The sequence below is a fragment of the Oncorhynchus clarkii genome, chromosome 19 (genome assembly GCF_045791955.1).
Source record: "Oncorhynchus clarkii lewisi isolate Uvic-CL-2024 chromosome 19, UVic_Ocla_1.0, whole genome shotgun sequence".
Taxonomy (NCBI): Eukaryota; Metazoa; Chordata; class Actinopteri; order Salmoniformes; family Salmonidae; genus Oncorhynchus; species Oncorhynchus clarkii.
The window spans coordinates 3,617,047-3,637,046 of NC_092165.1; the positions used below are offsets into that span (position 1 = coordinate 3,617,047).

Below are 20,000 nucleotides of genomic sequence, written 5' to 3' on the forward strand. Positions count from 1 at the left end.
CTGCTGTCAGGTGACTTCCTCGCCCTCCATCCGTTTGTGTATAAATAAGCATGTTACTGAGTTGTCTCAACTTTCTCTGTTGTATTGTCTACAGGATGTGTCTGAATGTGTTGGTGATATTTAAGTCCTCAGTCTGAATGTGTTGGTGATATTTCAGTCCTCAGTCTGAATGTGTTGGTGATATTTCATCCTCAGTCTGAATGTGTTGGTGATATTTCCTCCTCAGTCTGAATGTGTTGGTGATATTTACATCCTCAGTCTGAATGTGTTGGTGATATTTACATCCTCAGTCTGAATGTGTTGGTGATATTTACATCCTCAGTCTGAATGTGTTGGTGATATTTACACCCTCAGTCTGAATAATGTGTTGGTGATATTTCCACCCTCAGTCTGAATAATGTGTTGGTGATATTTCCACCCTCAGTCTGAATGTGTTGGTGATATTTACATCCTCAGTCTGAATGTGTTGGTGATATTTACATCCTCAGTCTGAATGTGTTGGTGATATTTCAGTCTGAATGTGTTGGTGATATTTCAGTCTGAATGTGTTGGTGATATTTCAGTCTGAATAATGTGTTGGTGATATTTCATCCTCAGTCTGAATAATGTGTTGGTGATATTTACATCCTCAGTCTGAATGTGTTGGTGATATTTCCATCCTCAGTCTGAATGTGTTGGTGATATTTACACCCTCAGTCTGAATGTATTGGTGATATTTACACCCTCAGTCTGAATGTGTTGGTGATATTTACACCCTCAGTCTGAATGTGTTGGTGATATTTACATCCTCAGTCTGAATGTGTTGGTGATATTTACATCCTCAGTCTGAATGTGTTGGTGATATTTCAGTCCTCAGTCTGAATGTATTGGTGATATTTACACCCTCAGTCTGAATGTGTTGGTGATATTTCATCCTCAGTCTGAATAATGTGTTGGTGATATTTACGTCCTCAGTCTGAATAATGTGTTGGTGATATTTCCATCCTCAGTCTGAATGTGTTGGTGATATTTCCATCCTCAGTCTGAATGTGTTGGTGATATTTACACCCTCAGTCTGAATGTGTTGGTGATATTTCCATCCTCAGTCTGAATGTGTTGGTGATATTTACACCCTCAGTCTGAATGTATTGGTGATATTTCATCCTCAGTGCACCTATTCCTGCTACTGAGTCAGAAGAGGCAGCTACTACAGGCAACGGAGTGGAAGCTCAGGTAAGACCTCTTCCCCCCCAGTGTGTCCCAAATGGCACCCTATTCCCCTATAGGGCACCAAGTTTGACCGAAGTAGTGCACTATAAAGGGAATAGGGTGCCATGGGGTTCTGATCTAAAGTAGTGCACTATATAGGGAATAGGATGCCATAGGGCTCTGATCTAAAGTAGTGCACTATATAGGGAATAGGGTGCCATAGAGCTCTGGTCTAAAGTAGTGCACTATATAGGGAGTAGGGTGCCATGGGGTTCTGGTCTAAAGTAGTGCACTATATAGGGAATAGGGTGCCATTTGAGAGCGAGGGGTAGTGTTTCTCCTATCGTTGTCGATGCAAGGCGGGGTGAATTGGGATTTGTGTGTAATTAAGGTCTGGGGTTTCTCCGGGTCAGTTCATGTGGTCTGGAAACACTCTATGACCTACTATGTTATGTGTTCAGGAGATGGGTTCTGATCCGGGTTTCTGTCTCTCTCTGTTTGTTCCTCTCTCCTCCCCCTTCTCTCTCTTTCCCTCCCTCTTTTTCCATCCCTCTCCCTACTATCCCCCTTCCCTCTCTTTCCCTCTCCATCCTCCCCCTCTCTCTCTCCTCCCCCTTCTCTCTCATTCCCTCCCTCTTTTTCCATCTCTCCCTACTATCCCCCTTCCCTCTTTCCCTCTCCATCCCCCCTCTCTCTCCTCCCCCTTCTCTCTCATTCCCACCCTCTTTTTCTATCTCTCTCCCTACTATCCCCCTTCCCTCTCTTTCCCTCTCCATCCTCTCTCTCTCCTCCCCCTTCTCTCTCATTCCCTCCCTCTTTTTCCATATCTTTCCCTCTCCATCCCCCCTCTCTCTCTCCTCCCCTCTCTCTTTCTCAGGAGAAGGAGCCAGGAGATGATGACGACAGCGATAGCGACAGCGACGATGATGACGATGATGTTCGTGTCACCATCGGAGACATCAAGACCGGAGCTCCACAGTACACGTACGTGTCTTTAAAGTAGAGGTCGACCGGTTAGGATTTTTCAACTCCGATACCGATTATTTGGGCCCCCAAAAAAAGCCGATAACGATTAATCGGCCAATTTGTACATATGTATTTGTAATATTGACAATTACAACAATACCGAACACTTATTTGAACTTATTATAATACATAAATAAAAAATCTATTTAGCCTCAAATAAATATGAAACATGTTCAATTTGGTTTAATTAATGCTAAAACAAAGTGTTGGAGAAGAAAGTAAAAGTGCAATATGTGCTATGTAAGAAAGCTAACGTTTCAGTTCCTTGCTCAGACCATGAGAACATATGAAAGCTGGTGGTTCCTTTTAACATGAGTCTTCAATATTCCCAGATAAGAAGCTTTAGGTTGTAGTTATTATAGGTCTATTTCTCTCTATACCATTTGTATTTCATTAACCTTTGACTATTGGATGTTCTTATAGGCACTATAGTATTGCCAGCCTAATCTAGGGAGTTGATAGGCTTGAAGTCATAAACAGCGTTGTGCTTCAAGCACTGCGAAGATCTGCTGGCAAACGCAGTAAAGTGCTGTTTGAATGAATGCCTACGAGCCTGCTGCTGCCTACCACCGCTCAGTCAGACTGCTCTATCAAATATCAAATCATAGACTTAATTATAATATAATAAACACACACAAATACTAGCTTTATCTAATTAATATGGTCAAATCCGGAAACTATCATTTCGAAAACAAAACGTACGGGAGTTGCAGCGATGAGACAAGACTGTAACTACCAATTGGATACCATGAAATTGGGTAGAGAAAATGGGTCAAATTTTTTAATTTTTATAAACATGAATTTCTTTTAACTAAATATGCAGGTTTAAAAAAAAGGCATTGGTGTTTAGGGTTCGGTACATTGGTGATTAGGGTTAGAGGTACATTGGTGATTAGGGTTAGAGGTACATTGGTGATTAGGGTTAGAGGTACATTGGTGATTAGGGTTAGAGGTACATTGGTGTTTAGGGTTAGAGGTACATTGGTGATTAGGGTTAGAGGTACATTGGTGTTTAGGGTTCGGTACATTGGTGATTAGGGTTAGAGGTACATTGGTGATTAGGGTTAGAGGTACATTGGTGATTAGGGTTAGAGGTACATTGGTGATTAGGGTTAGAGGTACATTGGTGTTTAGGGTTCGGTACATTGGTGATTAGGGTTAGAGGTACATTGGTGATTAGGGTTAGAGGTACATTGGTGATTAGGGTTAGAGGTACATTGGTGATTAGGGTTAGGTACATTGGTGATTAGGGTTAGAGGTACATTGGTGATTAGGGTTCGGTACATTGGTGATTAGGGTTCGGTACATTGGTGATTAGGGTTAGAGGTACATTGGTGATTAGGGTTCGGTACATTGGTGTTTAGGGTTAGAGGTACATTGGTGATTAGGGTTCGGTACATTGGTGATTAGGGTTCGGTACATTGGTGATTAGGGTTCGGTACATTGGTGATTAGGGTTCGGTACATTGGTGATTAGGGTTAGAGGTACATTGGTGATTAGGGTTAGGTACATTGGTGATTAGGGTTAGAGGTACATTGGTGATTAGGGTTAGAGGTACATTGGTGATTAGGGTTAGAGGTACATTGGTGATTAGGGTTAGAGGTACATTGGTGTTTAGGGTTAGGTACATTGGTGTTTAGGGTTCGGTACATTGGTGATTAGGGTTAGAGGTACATTGGTGATTAGGGTTAGAGGTACATTGGTGATTAGGGTTAGAGGTACATTGGTGATTAGGGTTAGAGGTACATTGGTGATTAGGGTTAGAGGTACATTGGTGATTAGGGTTAGAGGTACATTGGTGATTAGGGTTAGAGGTACATTGGTGATTAGGGTTAGGTACATTGGTGATTAGGTACATTGGTGATTAGGGTTCGGTACATTGGTGATTAGGGTTAGAGGTACATTGGTGATTAGGGTTAGAGGTACATTGGTGTTTAGGGTTCGGTACATTGGTGATTAGGGTTCGGTACATTGGTGATTAGGGTTAGAGGTACATTGGTGTTTAGGGTTCGGTACATTGGTGATTAGGGTTCGGTACATTGGTGATTAGGGTTCGGTACATTGGTGATTAGGGTTCGGTACATTGGTGTTTAGGGTTCGGTACATTGGTGATTAGGGTTCGGTACATTGGTGATTAGGGTTAGGTACATTGGTGATTAGGGTTAGAGGTACATTGGTGATTAGGGTTAGAGGTACATTGGTGATTAGGGTTAGAGGTACATTGGTGATTAGGGTTAGAGGTACATTGGTGATTAGGGTTCGGTACATTGGTGTTTAGGGTTCGGTACATTGGTGTTTAGGGTTAGAGGTACATTGGTGTTTAGGGTTAGAGGTACATTGGTGATTAGGGTTAGAGGTACATTGGTGATTAGGGTTCGGTACATTGGTGTTTAGGGTTCGGTACATTGGTGATTAGGGGTTCGGTACATTGGTGATTAGGGTTCGGTACATTGGTGATTAGGGTTCGGTACATTGGTGATTAGGGTTCGGTACATTGGTGATTAGGGTTCGGTACATTGATGTTTAGGGTTCGGTACATTGGTGATTAGGGTTCGGTACATTGGTGATTAGGGTTAGGTACATTGGTGATTAGGGTTCGGTACATTGGTGTTTAGGGTTAGGTACATTGGTGATTAGGGGTTAGGTACATTGGTGATTAGGGTTCGGTACATTGGTGATTAGGGTTAGAGGTACATTGGTGATTAGGGTTAGGTACATTGGTGATTAGGGTTCGGTACATTGGTGATTAGGGTTCGGTACATTGGTGATTAGGGTTAGAGGTACATTGGTGATTAGGGTTAGGTACATTGGTGATTAGGGTTAGAGGTACATTGGTGATTAGGGTTCGGTACATTGGTGATTAGGGGTTAGGTACATTGGTGTTTAGGGTTCGGTACATTGGTGATTAGGGTTCGGTACATTGGTGATTAGGGTTCGGTACATTGGTGATTAGGGTTAGAGGTACATTGGTGATTAGGGTTCGGTACATTGGTGATTAGGGTTCGGTACATTGGTGTTTAGGGTTAGAGGTACATTGGTGTTTAGGGTTAGAGGTACATTGGTGATTAGGGTTCGGTACATTGGTGTTTAGGGTTAGAGGTACATTGGTGTTTAGGGTTAGAGGTACATTGGTGATTAGGGTTAGGTACATTGGTGTTTAGGGTTCGGTACATTGGTGATTAGGGTTCGGTACATTGGTGATTAGGGTTAGGTACATTGGTGATTAGGGTTCGGTACATTGGTGATTAGGGTTCGGTACATTGGTGATTAGGGTTCGGTACATTGGTGTTTAGGGTTCGGTACATTGGTGATTAGGGTTCGGTACATTGGTGATTAGGGTTAGAGGTACATTGGTGATTAGGGTTCGGTACATTGGTGATTAGGGTTCGGTACATTGGTGTTTAGGGTTAGAGGTACATTGGTGTTTAGGGTTAGAGGTACATTGGTGATTAGGGTTCGGTACATTGGTGTTTAGGGTTAGAGGTACATTGGTGTTTAGGGTTAGAGGTACATTGGTGATTAGGGTTAGGTACATTGGTGATTAGGGTTAGAGGTACATTGGTGTTTAGGGTTAGAGGTACATTGGTGTTTAGGGTTAGAGGTACATTGGTGTTTAGGGTTAGAGGTACATTGGTGTTTAGGGTTAGAGGTACATTGGTGTTTAGGGTTAGAGGTACATTGGTGTTTAGGGTTAGGTACATTGGTGATTAGGGTTAGAGGTACATTGGTGATTAGGGTTAGGTACATTGGTGATTAGGGTTCGAGGTACATTGGTGATTAGGGTTCGAGGTACATTGGTGATTAGGGTTCGGTACATTGGTGATTAGGGTTCGGTACATTGGTGATTAGGGTTCGGTACATTGGTGTTTAGGGTTAGAGGTACATTGGTGTTTAGGGTTAGAGGTACATTGGTGATTAAGGTTCGGTACATTGGTGTTTAGGGTTAGAGGTACATTGGTGTTTAGGGTTAGAGGTACATTGGTGTTTAGGGTTAGAGGTACATTGGTGTTTAGGGTTAGAGGTACATTGGTGTTTAGGGTTAGAGGTACATTGGTGTTTAGGGTTAGAGGTACATTGGTGTTTAGGGTTAGAGGTACATTGGTGTTTAGGGTTCGGTACATTGGTGTTTAGGGTTCGGTACATTGGTGATTAGGGTTCGGTACATTGGTGTTTAGGGTTAGAGGTACATTGGTGTTTAGGGTTCGGTACATTGGTGTTTAGGGTTAGGTACATTGGTGTTTAGGGTTCGGTACATTGGTGATTAGGGTTCGGTACATTGGTGTTTAGGGTTAGAGGTACATTGGTGTTTAGGGTTCGGTACATTGGTGTTTAGGGTTAGGTACATTGGTGATTAGGGTTCGGTAATTTGGTGTTTAGGGTTAGAGGTACATTGGTGATTAGGGTTCGGTACATTGGTGTTTAGGGTTAGGTACATTGGTGATTAGGGTTCGGTACATTGGTGATTAGGGTTCGGTACATTGGTGTTTAGGGTTAGGTACATTGGTGTTTAGGGTTCGGTACATTGGTGATTAGGGTTCGGTACATTGGTGTTTAGGGTTAGGTACATTGGTGATTAGGGTTCGGTACATTGGTGTTTAGGGTTCGGTACATTGGTGTTTAGGGTTCGGTACATTGGTGTTTAGGGTTAGGTACATTGGTGATTAGGGGTTCGGTACATTGGTGATTAGGGTTCGGTACATTGGTGATTAGGGGTTCGGTACATTGGTGATTAGGGTTAGGTACATTGGTGATTAGGGTTCGGTACATTGGTGCAACAAACTGTGCTTTTTTCGCGAATGCGCTTGTTAAATCGTCAGCCGTTTGGCGAAGTAGGCTTGTGATTGGGATGATAAATTAACGGGCACCGCATCGATTATATGCAACGCAGGGACAAGCTAGTTAAACTAGTAATATCATCAACCGTGTGAAGTTAACTAGTAATTATGTTAAGATTGATAGTTTTTTTTTTTTACAAGATACATTTAATGCTAGCTACGGTCTTTAGAGGGATAGTTCACCCGTAATGTCTTTAAAGGGATAGTTCACCCGTAATGTCTTTAAAGGGATAGTTCACCCGTAATGTCTTTAAAGGGATAGTTCACCCCTAATGTCTTTAAAGGGATAGTTCACCCGTAATGTCTTTAAAGGGATAGTTTACCCGTAATGTCTTTAAAGGGATAGTTCACCCGTGATGTCTAAGCCGATCTGACCTTATTATTCCCAGATAAGGGGTTTTAAGTACAGCTGATGAGCCTGAATTAATCTATTGTATTTCACAGCCTTTAACGCTGTTGTTGTTGTTGTTGACATGTCTGGTTTGTTGTTGTTGTTGTTGACATGTCTGGTTTGTTGTTGTTGTTGTTGACATGTCTGGTTTGTTGTTGTTGTTGTTATGTCTGGTTTGTTGTTGACATGTCTGGTTTGTTGTTGTTGTTGACATGTCTGGTTTGTTGTTGTTGTTGTTGTTGACATGTCTGGTTTGTTGTTGTTGTTGTTGACATGTCTGGTTTGTTGTTGTTGTTGACATGTCTGGTTTGTTGTTGTTGTTGTTATGTCTGGTTTGTTGTTGTTGTTGTTATGTCTGGTTTGTTGTTGTTGACATGTCTGGTTTGTTGTTGTTGTTGACATGTCTGGTTTGTTGTTGTAGAACGTATGGAGTGGCTCCTGTTAACCTGAACATAAAGACAGCGGGAGCCAGACCCTATGGAACAGGTACTGTAGTGTTCTGTTCTTCACCTGTTCTATGCACCTGACTTTACACAGGCCGACATGGAGTGGGAAATGTATAGTACAGGCTGATAGAGGTGTCCAGTCCCACCACCATGTCTTGATAGGTGTCCATTCCCACGACCATAAGTGTCCATTCCCACCACCATGTCTTGATAGGTGTCCAGTCCCACCACCATGTCTTGATAGGTGTCCAGTCCCACCACCATGTCTTGATAGGTGTCCAGTCCCACCACCATGTCTTGATAGGTGTCCAGTCCCACCACCATAGGTGTCCAGTCCCACCACCATAGGTGTCCAGTCCCACCACCGTAGGTGTCCAGTCCCACCACCATGTCTTGATAGGTGTCCAGTCCCACCACCATAGGTGTCCATTCCCACCACCATAGGTGTCCATTCCCACCACCATGTCTTGATAGGTGTCCATTCCCACCACCATGTCTTGATAGGTGTCCATTCCCACCACCATGTCTTGATAGGTGTCCATTCCCACCACCATGTCTTGATAGGTGTCCAGTCCCACCACCATGTCTTGATAGGTGTCCATTCCCACCACCGTAGGTGTCCAGTCCCACCACCATGTCTTGATAGGTGTCCAGTCCCACCACCATGTCTTGATAGGTGTCCAGTCCCACCACCATAGGTGTCCAGTCCCACCACCATAGGTGTCCAGTCCCACCACCGTAGGTGTCCAGTCCCACCACCATGTCTTGATAGGTGTCCAGTCCCACCACCATGTCTTGATAGGTGTCCATTCCCACCACCATAGGTGTCCATTCCCACCACCATAGGTGTCCATTCCCACCACTATGTCTTGATAGGTGTCCATTCCCACCACCATGTCTTGATAGGTGTCCAGTCCCACCACCATAGGTGTCCATTCCCACCACCATGTCTTGATAGGTGTCCATTCCCACCACCATGTCTTGATAGGTGTCCATTCCCACCACCATAGGTGTCCATTCCCACCACCATGTCTTGATAGGTGTCCATTCCCACCACCGTAGGTGTCCAGTCCCACCACCATGTCTTGATAGGTGTCCATTCCCACCACCATAGGTGTCCATTCCCACCACCATGTCTTGATAGGTGTCCATTCCCACCACCATGTCTTGATAGGTGTCCATTCCCACCACCATGTCTTGATAGGTGTCCATTCCCACCACCATGTCTTGATAGGTGTCCAGTCCCACCACCATGTCTTGATAGGTGTCCATTCCCACCACCGTAGGTGTCCAGTCCCACCACCATGTCTTGATAGGTGTCCAGTCCCACCACCGTAGGTGTCCAGTCCCACCACCATGTCTTGATAGGTGTCCAGTCCCACCACCATGTCTTGATAGGTGTCCAGTCCCACCACCATGTCTTGATAGGTGTCCAGTCCCACCACCATGTCTTGATAGGTGTCCAGTCCCACCACCATAGGTGTCCAGTCCCACCACCATAGGTGTCCATTCCCACCACCATGTCTTGATAGGTGTCCAGTCCCACCACCATGTCTTGATAGGTGTCCAGTCCCACCACCATAGGTGTCCAGTCCCACCACCATGTCTTGATAGGTGTCCAGTCCCACCACCATAGGTGTCCATTCCCACCACCATGTCTTGATAGGTGTCCATTCCCACTGCCATGTCTTAATAGGTGTCCAGTCCCACCACCATAGGTGTCCATTCCCACCACCATAGGTGTCCATTCTCACCACCATAGGTGTCCAGTCCCACCACCATAGGTGTCCATTCCCACCACCATGTCTTGATAGGTGTCCAGTCCCACCACCATGTCTAGGGCAGCTTTGTGGAACTAGATGGTATAAATGTAGATATCGTTGATTATTTTTTGGGGGGATTGATGTACTAAATTGTCCTTTTGTATATTTTAACCCTGGTAGATATTCTAAATGTTTCTTTTCCATGTGGTGTTCTGGTTTCTATTCTCTCTCTAGTAGGGAACAAGTTAAAGGGTGTGGATCTGGAGGCCCCGGGAAACATCAATGGAGTCCCAGTAGTGGAGGTGGACATGGAGACATTCGAGGAGAAACCCTGGAGGAAACCAGGTACGGGTTACTGTGGGCGGGGTTACTGTGGGCGGGGTTACTGTGGGCGGGGTTACTGTGGGCAGGGTTACTGTGGGCGGGGTTACTGTGGTGCAGGGTTACTGTGGTGCGGGGTTACTGTGGTGCGGGGTTACTGTGGGCGGGGTTACTGTGGGACATTCGAGGAGACACCCTGGAGGAAACCAGGTACGGGTTATTGTGGGCGGGGTTACTGTGGGCGGGGTTACTGGTTACTGTGGGACATCAGAGGAGAAACCCTGGAGGAAACCAGGTACGGGTTACTGTGGGCGGGGTTACTGTGGGACACTGTAGGAGTTTGTAAAAATAAACGTGTGTGTGTGTGTGTGTGTGTAGGTGCTGACCTGTCTGACTACTTTAACTATGGGTTCAACGAGGACACGTGGAAGGGCTACTGTGACAAGCAGAAGAGGCTGAGGATGGGCCTGGAGGTCGTCAACATCTCCTCCACCACCAGCAAAATCACTGTAAGATACAACATCTCCTCCACTACCAGCTAAATCACTGTAAGATACAACATCTCCTCCACTACCAGCTAAATAACTAAGATACAACATCTCCTCCACTACCAGCTAAATCACTAAGATACAACATCTCCTCCACTACCAGCTAAATCACTAAGATACAACATCTCCTCCACTACCAGCTAAATCACTAAGATACAACATCTCCTCCACTACCAGCTAAATCACTAAGATACAACATCTCCTCCACTACCAGCTAAATCACTAAGATACAACATCTCCTCCACTACCAGCTAAATCACTAAGATACAACATCTCCTCCACTACCAGCTAAATCACTGTAAGATACAACATCTCCTCCACTACCAGCTAAATCACTGTAAGATACAACATCTCCTCCACTACCAGCTAAATCACTAAGACACAACATCTCCTCCACTACCAGCTAAATCACTGTAAGATGCAACATCTCCTTCACTACCAGCTAAATCACTGTAAGATACAACATCTCCTCCACTACCAGCTAAATCACTAAAATACAACATCTCCTCCACTACCAGCTAAATTACTGTCAGATACAACATCTCCTCCACTACCAGCTAAATCACTAAGATACAACATCTCTTCCACTACCAGCTAAATCACTAAGATACAACATCTCCTCCACTACCAGCTAAATCACTAAGATACAACATCTCCTCCACTACCAGCTAAATCACTAAGATACAACATCTCCTCCACTACCAGCTAAATCACTGTAAGATACAACATCTCCTTCACTACCAGCTAAATCACTAAGATACAACATCTCCTCCACTACCAACATCTCCTCCACTACCAACTAAATCACTGTAAGATACAACATCTCCTTCACTACCAGCTAAATCACTAAGATACAACATCTCCTCCAATACCAGCTAAATCACTAAGATACAACATCTCCTCCACTACCAGCTAAATCACTAAGATACAACATCTCCTCCACTACCAGCTAAATCACTAAGATACAACATCTCCTCCACTACCAGCTAAATCACTAAGATACAACATCTCCTCCACTACCAGCTAAATCACTGTAAGATACAACATCTCCTCCACTACCAGCTAAATCACTGTAAGATACAACATCTCCTCCACTACCAGCTAAATCACTAAGATACAACATCTCCTTCACTACCAGCTAAATCACTGTCAGATACAACATCTCCTCCACTACCAGCTAAATCACTAAGATACAACATCTCCTCCACTATCAGCTAAATCACTGTAAGATACAACATCTCCTCCACTACCAGCTAAATCACTAAGATACAACATCTCCTCCACTATCAGCTAAATCACTGTAAGATACAACATCTCCTCCACTACCAGCTAAATCACTAAGATACAACATCTCCTCCACTACCAGCTAAATCACTGTAAGATACAACATCTCCTCCACTACCAACTAAATCACTGTAAGATACAACATCTCCTTCACTACCAGCTAAATCACTAAGATACAACATCTCCTCCAATACCAGCTAAATCACTAAGATACAACATCTCCTCCACTACCAGCTAAATCACTAAGATACAACATCTCCTCCACTACCAGCTAAATCACTGTAAGACACAACATCTCCTTCACTACCAGCTAAATCACTGTAAGATACAACATCTCCCCCACTACCAGCTAAATAACTAAGATACAACATCTCCTCCACTACCAGCTAAATCACTAAGATACAACATCTCCTCCACCACCAGCTAAATCACTAAGATACAACATCTCCTCCACTACCAGCTAAATCACTGTAAGATACAACATCTCCTCCACTACCAGCTAAATCACTAAGATACAACATCTCCTCCACTACCAGCTAAATCACTGTAAGATACAACATCTCCTCCACTACCAGCTAAATCACTAAGATACAACATCTCCTCCACTACCAGCTAAATCACTGATACAACATCTCCTCCACTACCAGCTAAATCACTAAGATACAACATCTCCTCCACTACCAGCTAAATAACTGATACAACATCTCCTCCACTACCAGCTAAATCACTAAGATACAACATCTCCTCCACTATCAGCTAAATCACTGTAAGATACAACATCTCCTCCACTACCAGCTAAATCACTAAGATACAACATCTCCTCCACTACCAGCTAAATCACTGTAAGATACAACATCTCCTCCACTACCAACTAAATCACTGTAAGATACAACATCTCCTTCACTACCAGCTAAATCACTAAGATACAACATCTCCTTCACTACCAGCTAAATCACTAAGATACAACATCTCCTCCAATACCAGCTAAATCACTAAGATACAACATCTCCTCCACTACCAGCTAAATCACTAAGATACAACATCTCCTCCACTACCAGCTAAATCACTAAGATACAACATCTCCTCCACTACCAGCTAAATCACTGTAAGACACAACATCTCCTCCACCACCAGCTAAATCACTGTCAGATACAACATCTCCTCCACTACCAGCTAAATCACTGTAAGATACAACATCTCCTCCACTACCAGCTAAATCACTAAGATACAACATCTCCTCCACTACCAGCTAAATCACTGTAAGACACAACATCTCCTTCACTACCAGCTAAATCACTGTAAGATACAACATCTCCTCCACTACCAGCTAAATAACTAAGATACAACATCTCCTCCACTACCAGCTAAATCACTAAGATACAACATCTCCTCCACCACCAGCTAAATCACTAAGATACAACATCTCCTCCACTACCAGCTAAATCACTGTAAGATACAACATCTCCTCCACTACCAGCTAAATCACTAAGATACAACATCTCCTCCACTACCAGCTAAATCACTGTAAGATACAACATCTCCTCCACTACCAGCTAAATCACTAAGATACAACATCTCCTCCACTACCAGCTAAATCACTGATACAACATCTCCTCCACTACCAGCTAAATCACTAAGATACAACATCTCCTCCACTACCAGCTAAATCACTGTAAGCTACAACATCTCCTCCACTACCAGCTAAATCACTGTAAGATACAACATCTCCTCCACTACCAGCTAAATCACTAAGATACAACATCTCCTCCACTACCAGCTAAATCACTAAGATACAACATCTCCTCCACTACCAGCTAAATCACTGTAAGATACAACATCTCCTCCACTACCAGCTAAATCACTAAGATACAACATCTCCTCCACTACCAGCTAAATCACTGTAAGATACAACATCTCCTCCACTACCAGCTAAATCACTAAGATACAACATCTCCTCCACTACCAGCTAAATCACTGATACAACATCTCCTCCACTACCAGCTAAATCACTAAGATACAACATCTCCTCCACTACCAGCTAAATCACTGATACAACATCTCCTCCACTACCAGCTAAATCACTAAGATACAACATCTCCTCCACTATCAGCTAAATCACTGTAAGATACAACATCTCCTCCACTACCAGCTAAATCACTAAGATACAACATCTCCTCCACTACCAGCTAAATCACTGTAAGATACAACATCTCCTCCACTACCAACTAAATCACTGTAAGATACAACATCTCCTTCACTACCAGCTAAATCACTAAGATACAACATCTCCTCCAATACCAGCTAAATCACTAAGATACAACATCTCCTCCACTACCAGCTAAATCACTAAGATACAACATCTCCTCCACTACCAGCTAAATCACTGTAAGACACAACATCTCCTCCACCACCAGCTAAATCACTGTCAGATACAACATCTCCTCCACTACCAGCTAAATCACTGTAAGATACAACATCTCCTCCACTACCAGCTAAATCACTAAGATACAACATCTCCTCCACTACCAGCTAAATCACTGTAAGACACAACATCTCCTTCACTACCAGCTAAATCACTGTAAGATACAACATCTCCTCCACTACCAGCTAAATAACTAAGATACAACATCTCCTCCACTACCAGCTAAATCACTAAGATACAACATCTCCTCCACCACCAGCTAAATCACTAAGATACAACATCTCCTCCACTACCAGCTAAATCACTGTAAGATACAACATCTCCTCCACTACCAGCTAAATCACTGTAAGATACAACATCTCCTCCACTACCAGCTAAATCACTAAGATACAACATCTCCTCCACTACCAGCTAAATCACTGTAAGATACAACATCTCCTCCACTACCAGCTAAATCACTAAGATACAACATCTCCTCCACTACCAGCTAAATCACTAAGATACAACATCTCCTCCACTACCAGCTAAATCACTGATACAACATCTCCTCCACTACCAGCTAAATCACTAAGATACAACATCTCCTCCACTGCCAGCTAAATCACTGTAAGATACAACATCTCCTCCACTACCAGCTAAATCACTGTAAGATACATCTCCTCCACTACCAGCTAAATCACTAAGATACAACATCTCCTCCACTACCAGCTAAATCACTGTAAGATACAACATCTCCTCCACTACCAGCTAAATCACTAAGATACAACATCTCCTCCACTACCAGCTAAATCACTGTAAGATACAACATCTCCTCCACTACCAGCTAAATCACTAAGATACAACATCTCCTCCACTACCAGCTAAATCACTGTAAGATACAACATCTCTTCCACTACCAGCTAAATCACTAAGATACAACATCTCCTCCACCACCAGCTAAATCACTGTAAGATACAACATCTCCTCCACTACCAGCTAAATCACTGTAAGATACAACATCTCCTCCTCCACCAGCTAAATCACTAAGATACAACATCTCCTCCACTACCAGCTAAATCACTGTAAGATACATCTCCTCCACTACCAGCTAAATCACTGTAAGATACAACATCTCCTCCACCACCAGCTAAATCACTGTAAGATACAACATCTCCTCCACTACCAGCTAAATCCCTAAGATACAACATCTCCTCCACTTCCTTCTCTCTCTCCTCCTCTCAATTCCCGTCCTTCTCTCTCTCCTCCTCAATTCCCTTCCTTCTCTCTCTCCTCCTCTCAATTCCCTTCCTTCTCTCTCTCTCCTCTTCTCAATTCCTTTCCTTCTCTCTGTCTCTCCTCTTCTCAATTCCCTTCCTTCTCTCTCTCTCCTCTTCTCAATTCCCTTCCTTCTCTCTGTCTCTCCTCTTCTCAATTCCTTTCCTTCTCTCTGTCTCTCCTCTTCTCAATTCCCTTCCTTCTCTCTGTCTCTCCTCTTCTCAATTCCCTTCCTTCTCTCTGTCTCTCCTCTTCTCAATTCCCTTCCTTCTCTGTCTCTCCTCTTCTCAATTCCCTTCCTTCTCTCTCTCTCCTCTTCTCAATTCCATTCCTTCTCTCTCTCTCCTCTTCTCAATTCCCTTCCTTCTCTCTCTCTCCTCTTCTCAATTCCCTTCCTTCTCTCTCTCTCCTCTTCTCAATTCCCTTCCTTCTCTCTGTCTCTCCTCTTCTCAATTCCCTTCCTTCTCTCTGTCTCTCCTCCTCTCAATTCCCTTCCTTCTCTCTCTCTCTCTTCTCAATTCCCTTCCTTCTCTCTCTCTCTCTCTCTCAATTCCCTTCCTTCTCTCTCTCTCCTCTTCTCAATTCCCTTCCTTCTTTGTCTCATTGAATTGCCATATGATAATCAGTGTAAAACAGATAAGCCAGAGTTGTTTAAAACCAAGATATCAATTTTTAAAGAGGTCCTACTACTGTCAAATGGTCAAACCCAAGATGTTATAAACTTAAAGATGTCCCTACTCTACTCCCCTCAGGTTCAGCAGGGCAGGACGGGGAATGAGAAGGAAGTGAGTTTACCCATCCACACGTCCAAACCTGACTTCCCCACTACAGCCAACATCTACAAGTCATCCATGAACACTACCAGGTAAGAGCTGTACACAGGTCCTCAGATGAATAAGAGCTGTACACAGGTCCTCAGATGAATAAGAGCTGTACACAGGTCCTCAGATGAATACGAGCTGTACACAGGTCCTCAGATGAATAAGAGCTGTACACAGGTCCTCAGATGAATAAGAGCTGTACACAGGTCCTCAGATGAATAAGAGCTGTACACAGGTCCTCAGATGAATAAGAGCTGTACATAGGTCCTCAGATGAATAAGAGCTGTACACAGGTCCTCAGATGAATAAGAGCTGTACACAGGTCCTCAGATGAATAAGAGCTGTACATAGGTCCTCAGATGAATAAGAGCCGTAAGCTTAGCATAGGACAGGTAGAGACAGATCGTAAGGTTAGCTTAGGACAGGTACATATAGACGGACTGTAAGGTTATCCTAGGACAGGTACAGACAGTAAGGTTAGCCTAGGACAGGTACAGACAGTAAGGTTAGCCTAGGACAGGTACAGACAGTAAGGTTAGCCTAGGACAGGTACAGACAGTAAGGTTAGCCTAGGACAGGTACAGACAGTAAGGTTAGCCTAGGCCAGGAACAGACAGTAAGGTTAGCTTAGGACAGGAACAGACAGTAAGGTTAGCCTAGGACAAGTACAGACGGTAAGGTTAGCCTAGGACAAGTACAGACGGTGAGGTTATCCTAGGACAGGTTAAGAGACGGTGAGGTTATCCTAGGACAGGTTAAGAGACGGTGAGGTTATCCTAGGACAGGTTAAGAGACGGTGAGGTTATCCTAGGACAGGTTAAGAGACAGTGAGGTTATCCTAGGACAGGTTAAGAGACGGTGAGGTTATCCTAGGACAGGTTAAGAGACGGTGAGGTTATCCTAGGACAGGTTAAGAGACGGTGAGGTTATCCTAGGACAGGTTAAGAGACGGTGAGGTTATCCTAGGACAGGTTAAGAGACGGTGAGGTTATCCTAGGACAGGTTAAGAGACGGTGATGTTATCCTAGGACAGGTTAAGAGACGGTGAGGTTATCCTAGGACAGGTTAAGAGACGGTGAGGTTATCCTAGGACAGGTTAAGAGACGGTGAGGTTATCCTAGGACAGGTTAAGAGACGGTGAGGTTATCCTAGGACAGGTTAAGAGACGGTGAGGTTATCCTAGGACAGGTTAAGAGACGGTAAGGTTATCCTAGGACAGGTTAAGAGACGGTGAGGTTATCCTAGGACAGGTTAAGAGACAGGTTATCCTAGGACAGATACAGACAGTGAGGTTATCCTAGGACAGGTTAAGAGACGGTAAGGTTATCCTAGGACAGGTTAAGAGACAGTAAGGTTATCCTAGGACACGTTAAGAGACATGATAGAGACTCATGTATTAGCTCTGGTAGAGGATTTGGCAAAACACTGTCTGGCAGTGGACAGACAGACAGACACAGACAAGCAGACAGACAGACAAGCAGACAGACAAGCTGACAGACAGGCTGACACAGACAGACAGGCTGACAGACAGACAGAGACAAGCAGATAGATAGACACAGACAGGCAGACAGACAGACAAGCTGACAGACAGGCTGACACAGACAGACAGGCTGACACAGACAAGCAGACAGACAGACACAGACAGGCAGACAGACAGACAGGCTGACACAGACAGACAGGCTGACACAGACAGGCAGACAGACAGACAGGCAGACAGACAAGCAGACAGACAAGCTGACAGACAGACAGAGACAAGCAGATAGATAGAAAGACAGACAGTGAGTGAGTGACAGATAGAGGTAGAGAGAAAGAGAGCGAGAGATAGACAGAAGGACAGACAGAGATGCAGTAGACTGCTTGCTTCCGTTTTTCTCCTCTCACTGTACACACGAATGAGTTCCTCTGAGTTCCTCTGAGTGTGTGAGGGGAGGTCTAACTGTGTCTCCCTCCTTCTCCCCCTGATGGTAGGATCTCCCCCCCACAGTGGACTGCTCCCCCCGTCCAGGACATGTCCTACTATACGTGAGTGGGATGGGGCTTTATCACTACAACACACTGATACATCCATGTAGAGTATTGTCTTTTCCAGATGAGTGGGATGGGGCTTGTTCACATCAACACACTGATACATCCATGTACAGTATTCTGTCTTTTCCAGATGAGTGGGATGGGGCTTGTTCACACAACACACTGATACATCCATGTAGAGTATTGTCTTTTCCAGATGAGTGGGATGGGGCTTGTTCACATCAACACACTGATACATCCATGTACAGTATTCTGTCTTTTCCAGATGAGTGGGATGGGGCTTGTTCACACAACACACTGATACATCCATGTAGAGTATTGTCTTTTCCAGATGAGTAGGATGGGGCTTGTTTACACAACACACTGATACATCCATGTAGAGTATTGTCTTTTCCAGATGAGTGGGATGGGGCTTGTTCTCACAACACACTGATACATCCATGTAGAGTATTCTGTCTTTTCCAGATGAGTGGGATGGGGCTTGTTTACATCAACACACTGATACATCCATGTAGAGTATTCTGTCTTTTCCAGATGAGTGGGATGGGGCTTGTTCTCACAACACACTGATACATCCATGTAGAGTATTGTCTTTTCCAGATGAGTAGGATGGGGCTTGTTCACACAACACACTGATACATCCATGTAGAGTATTGTCTTTTCCAGATGAGTAGGATGGGGCTTGTTTACACAACACACTGATACATCCATGTAGAGTATTGTCTTTTCCAGATGAGTAGGATGGGGCTTGTTCACACAACACACTGATACATCCATGTAGAGTATTGTCTTTTCCAGATGAGTAGGATGGGGCTTGTTCACACAACACACTGATACATCCATGTAGAGTATTGTCTTTTCCAGATGAGTAGGATGGGGCTTGTTCTCACAACACACTGATACATCCATGTAGAGTATTGTCTTTTCCAGATGAGTGGGATGGGGCTTGTTCACACAACACACTGATACATCCATGTAGAGTATTGTCTTTTCCAGATGAGTAGGATGGGGCTTGTTCACATCAACACACTGATACATCCATGTAGAGTATTCTGTCTTTTCCAGATGAGTGGGATGGGGCTTGTTCACATCAACACACTGATACATCCATGTAGAGTATTCTGTCTTTTCCAGATGAGTGGGATGGGGCTTGTTCTCACAACACACTGATACATCCATGTAGAGTATTGTGTCTCTTCCAGATGCTATTTAAAACACAAAATAAACTCATTTTAATTTCCCTCGGCCGATAAACCAGTGACAAACGTCGTGGTTGCATCGCGTCGTTAGGGCACAACGTGGTAGCGTTGTCACCGCGGCAACGTTAAGTTTAACGGGAGTCATCACCTTGGCAACAGTAAACACATTTAAATGCAACACACGTATGCACGTTGACTCACGTGTGTGTGACAGGTGATAGCCATGTTATAGACATGTCATAACAGATTCTACATCATGTGTGTATTAGTGCTGCTGTGTGTTGTCCTTTCTGACTTTAGTGTCCCGTCACTGATCTGTCTGTGGTGGTTAGGTACCGATCTGTCTGTGGTGGTTAGGTACCGATCTGTCTGTGGTGGTTAGGTACCGATCTGTCTGTGGTGGTTAGGTACCGATCTGTCTGTGGTGGTTAGGTACCGATCTGTCTGTGGTGGTTAGGTACCGATCTGTCTGTG

The 20,000-nt window shown here is 44.0% G+C and overlaps 1 protein-coding gene across 4 annotated transcripts in view; it reads left to right on the plus strand.

The window, feature by feature from the left end:
* Positions 1-20,000, plus strand: part of LOC139374596 (FIP1 like 1b (S. cerevisiae)) — a 40,148-nt gene that overhangs the window by 848 nt on the left and 19,300 nt on the right. For 3 of the 4 annotated variants that reach the window (XM_071115613.1, XM_071115616.1, XM_071115615.1), the window contains exons 2-9: positions 1-10; positions 1,149-1,212; positions 2,066-2,172; positions 7,862-7,926; positions 9,884-9,994; positions 10,349-10,479; positions 16,231-16,343; positions 18,268-18,321. The exon at positions 1-10 is cut by the window's left edge and continues 42 nt beyond it. In XM_071115613.1, the coding sequence (XP_070971714.1) occupies positions 1-10; positions 1,149-1,212; positions 2,066-2,172; positions 7,862-7,926; positions 9,884-9,994; positions 10,349-10,479; positions 16,231-16,343; positions 18,268-18,321 (655 nt within the window). The remainder of the gene's footprint in view (positions 11-1,148; positions 1,213-2,065; positions 2,173-7,861; positions 7,927-9,883; positions 9,995-10,348; positions 10,480-16,230; positions 16,344-18,267; positions 18,322-20,000) is intronic. The other variant, XM_071115614.1, reaches the window with a different exon arrangement.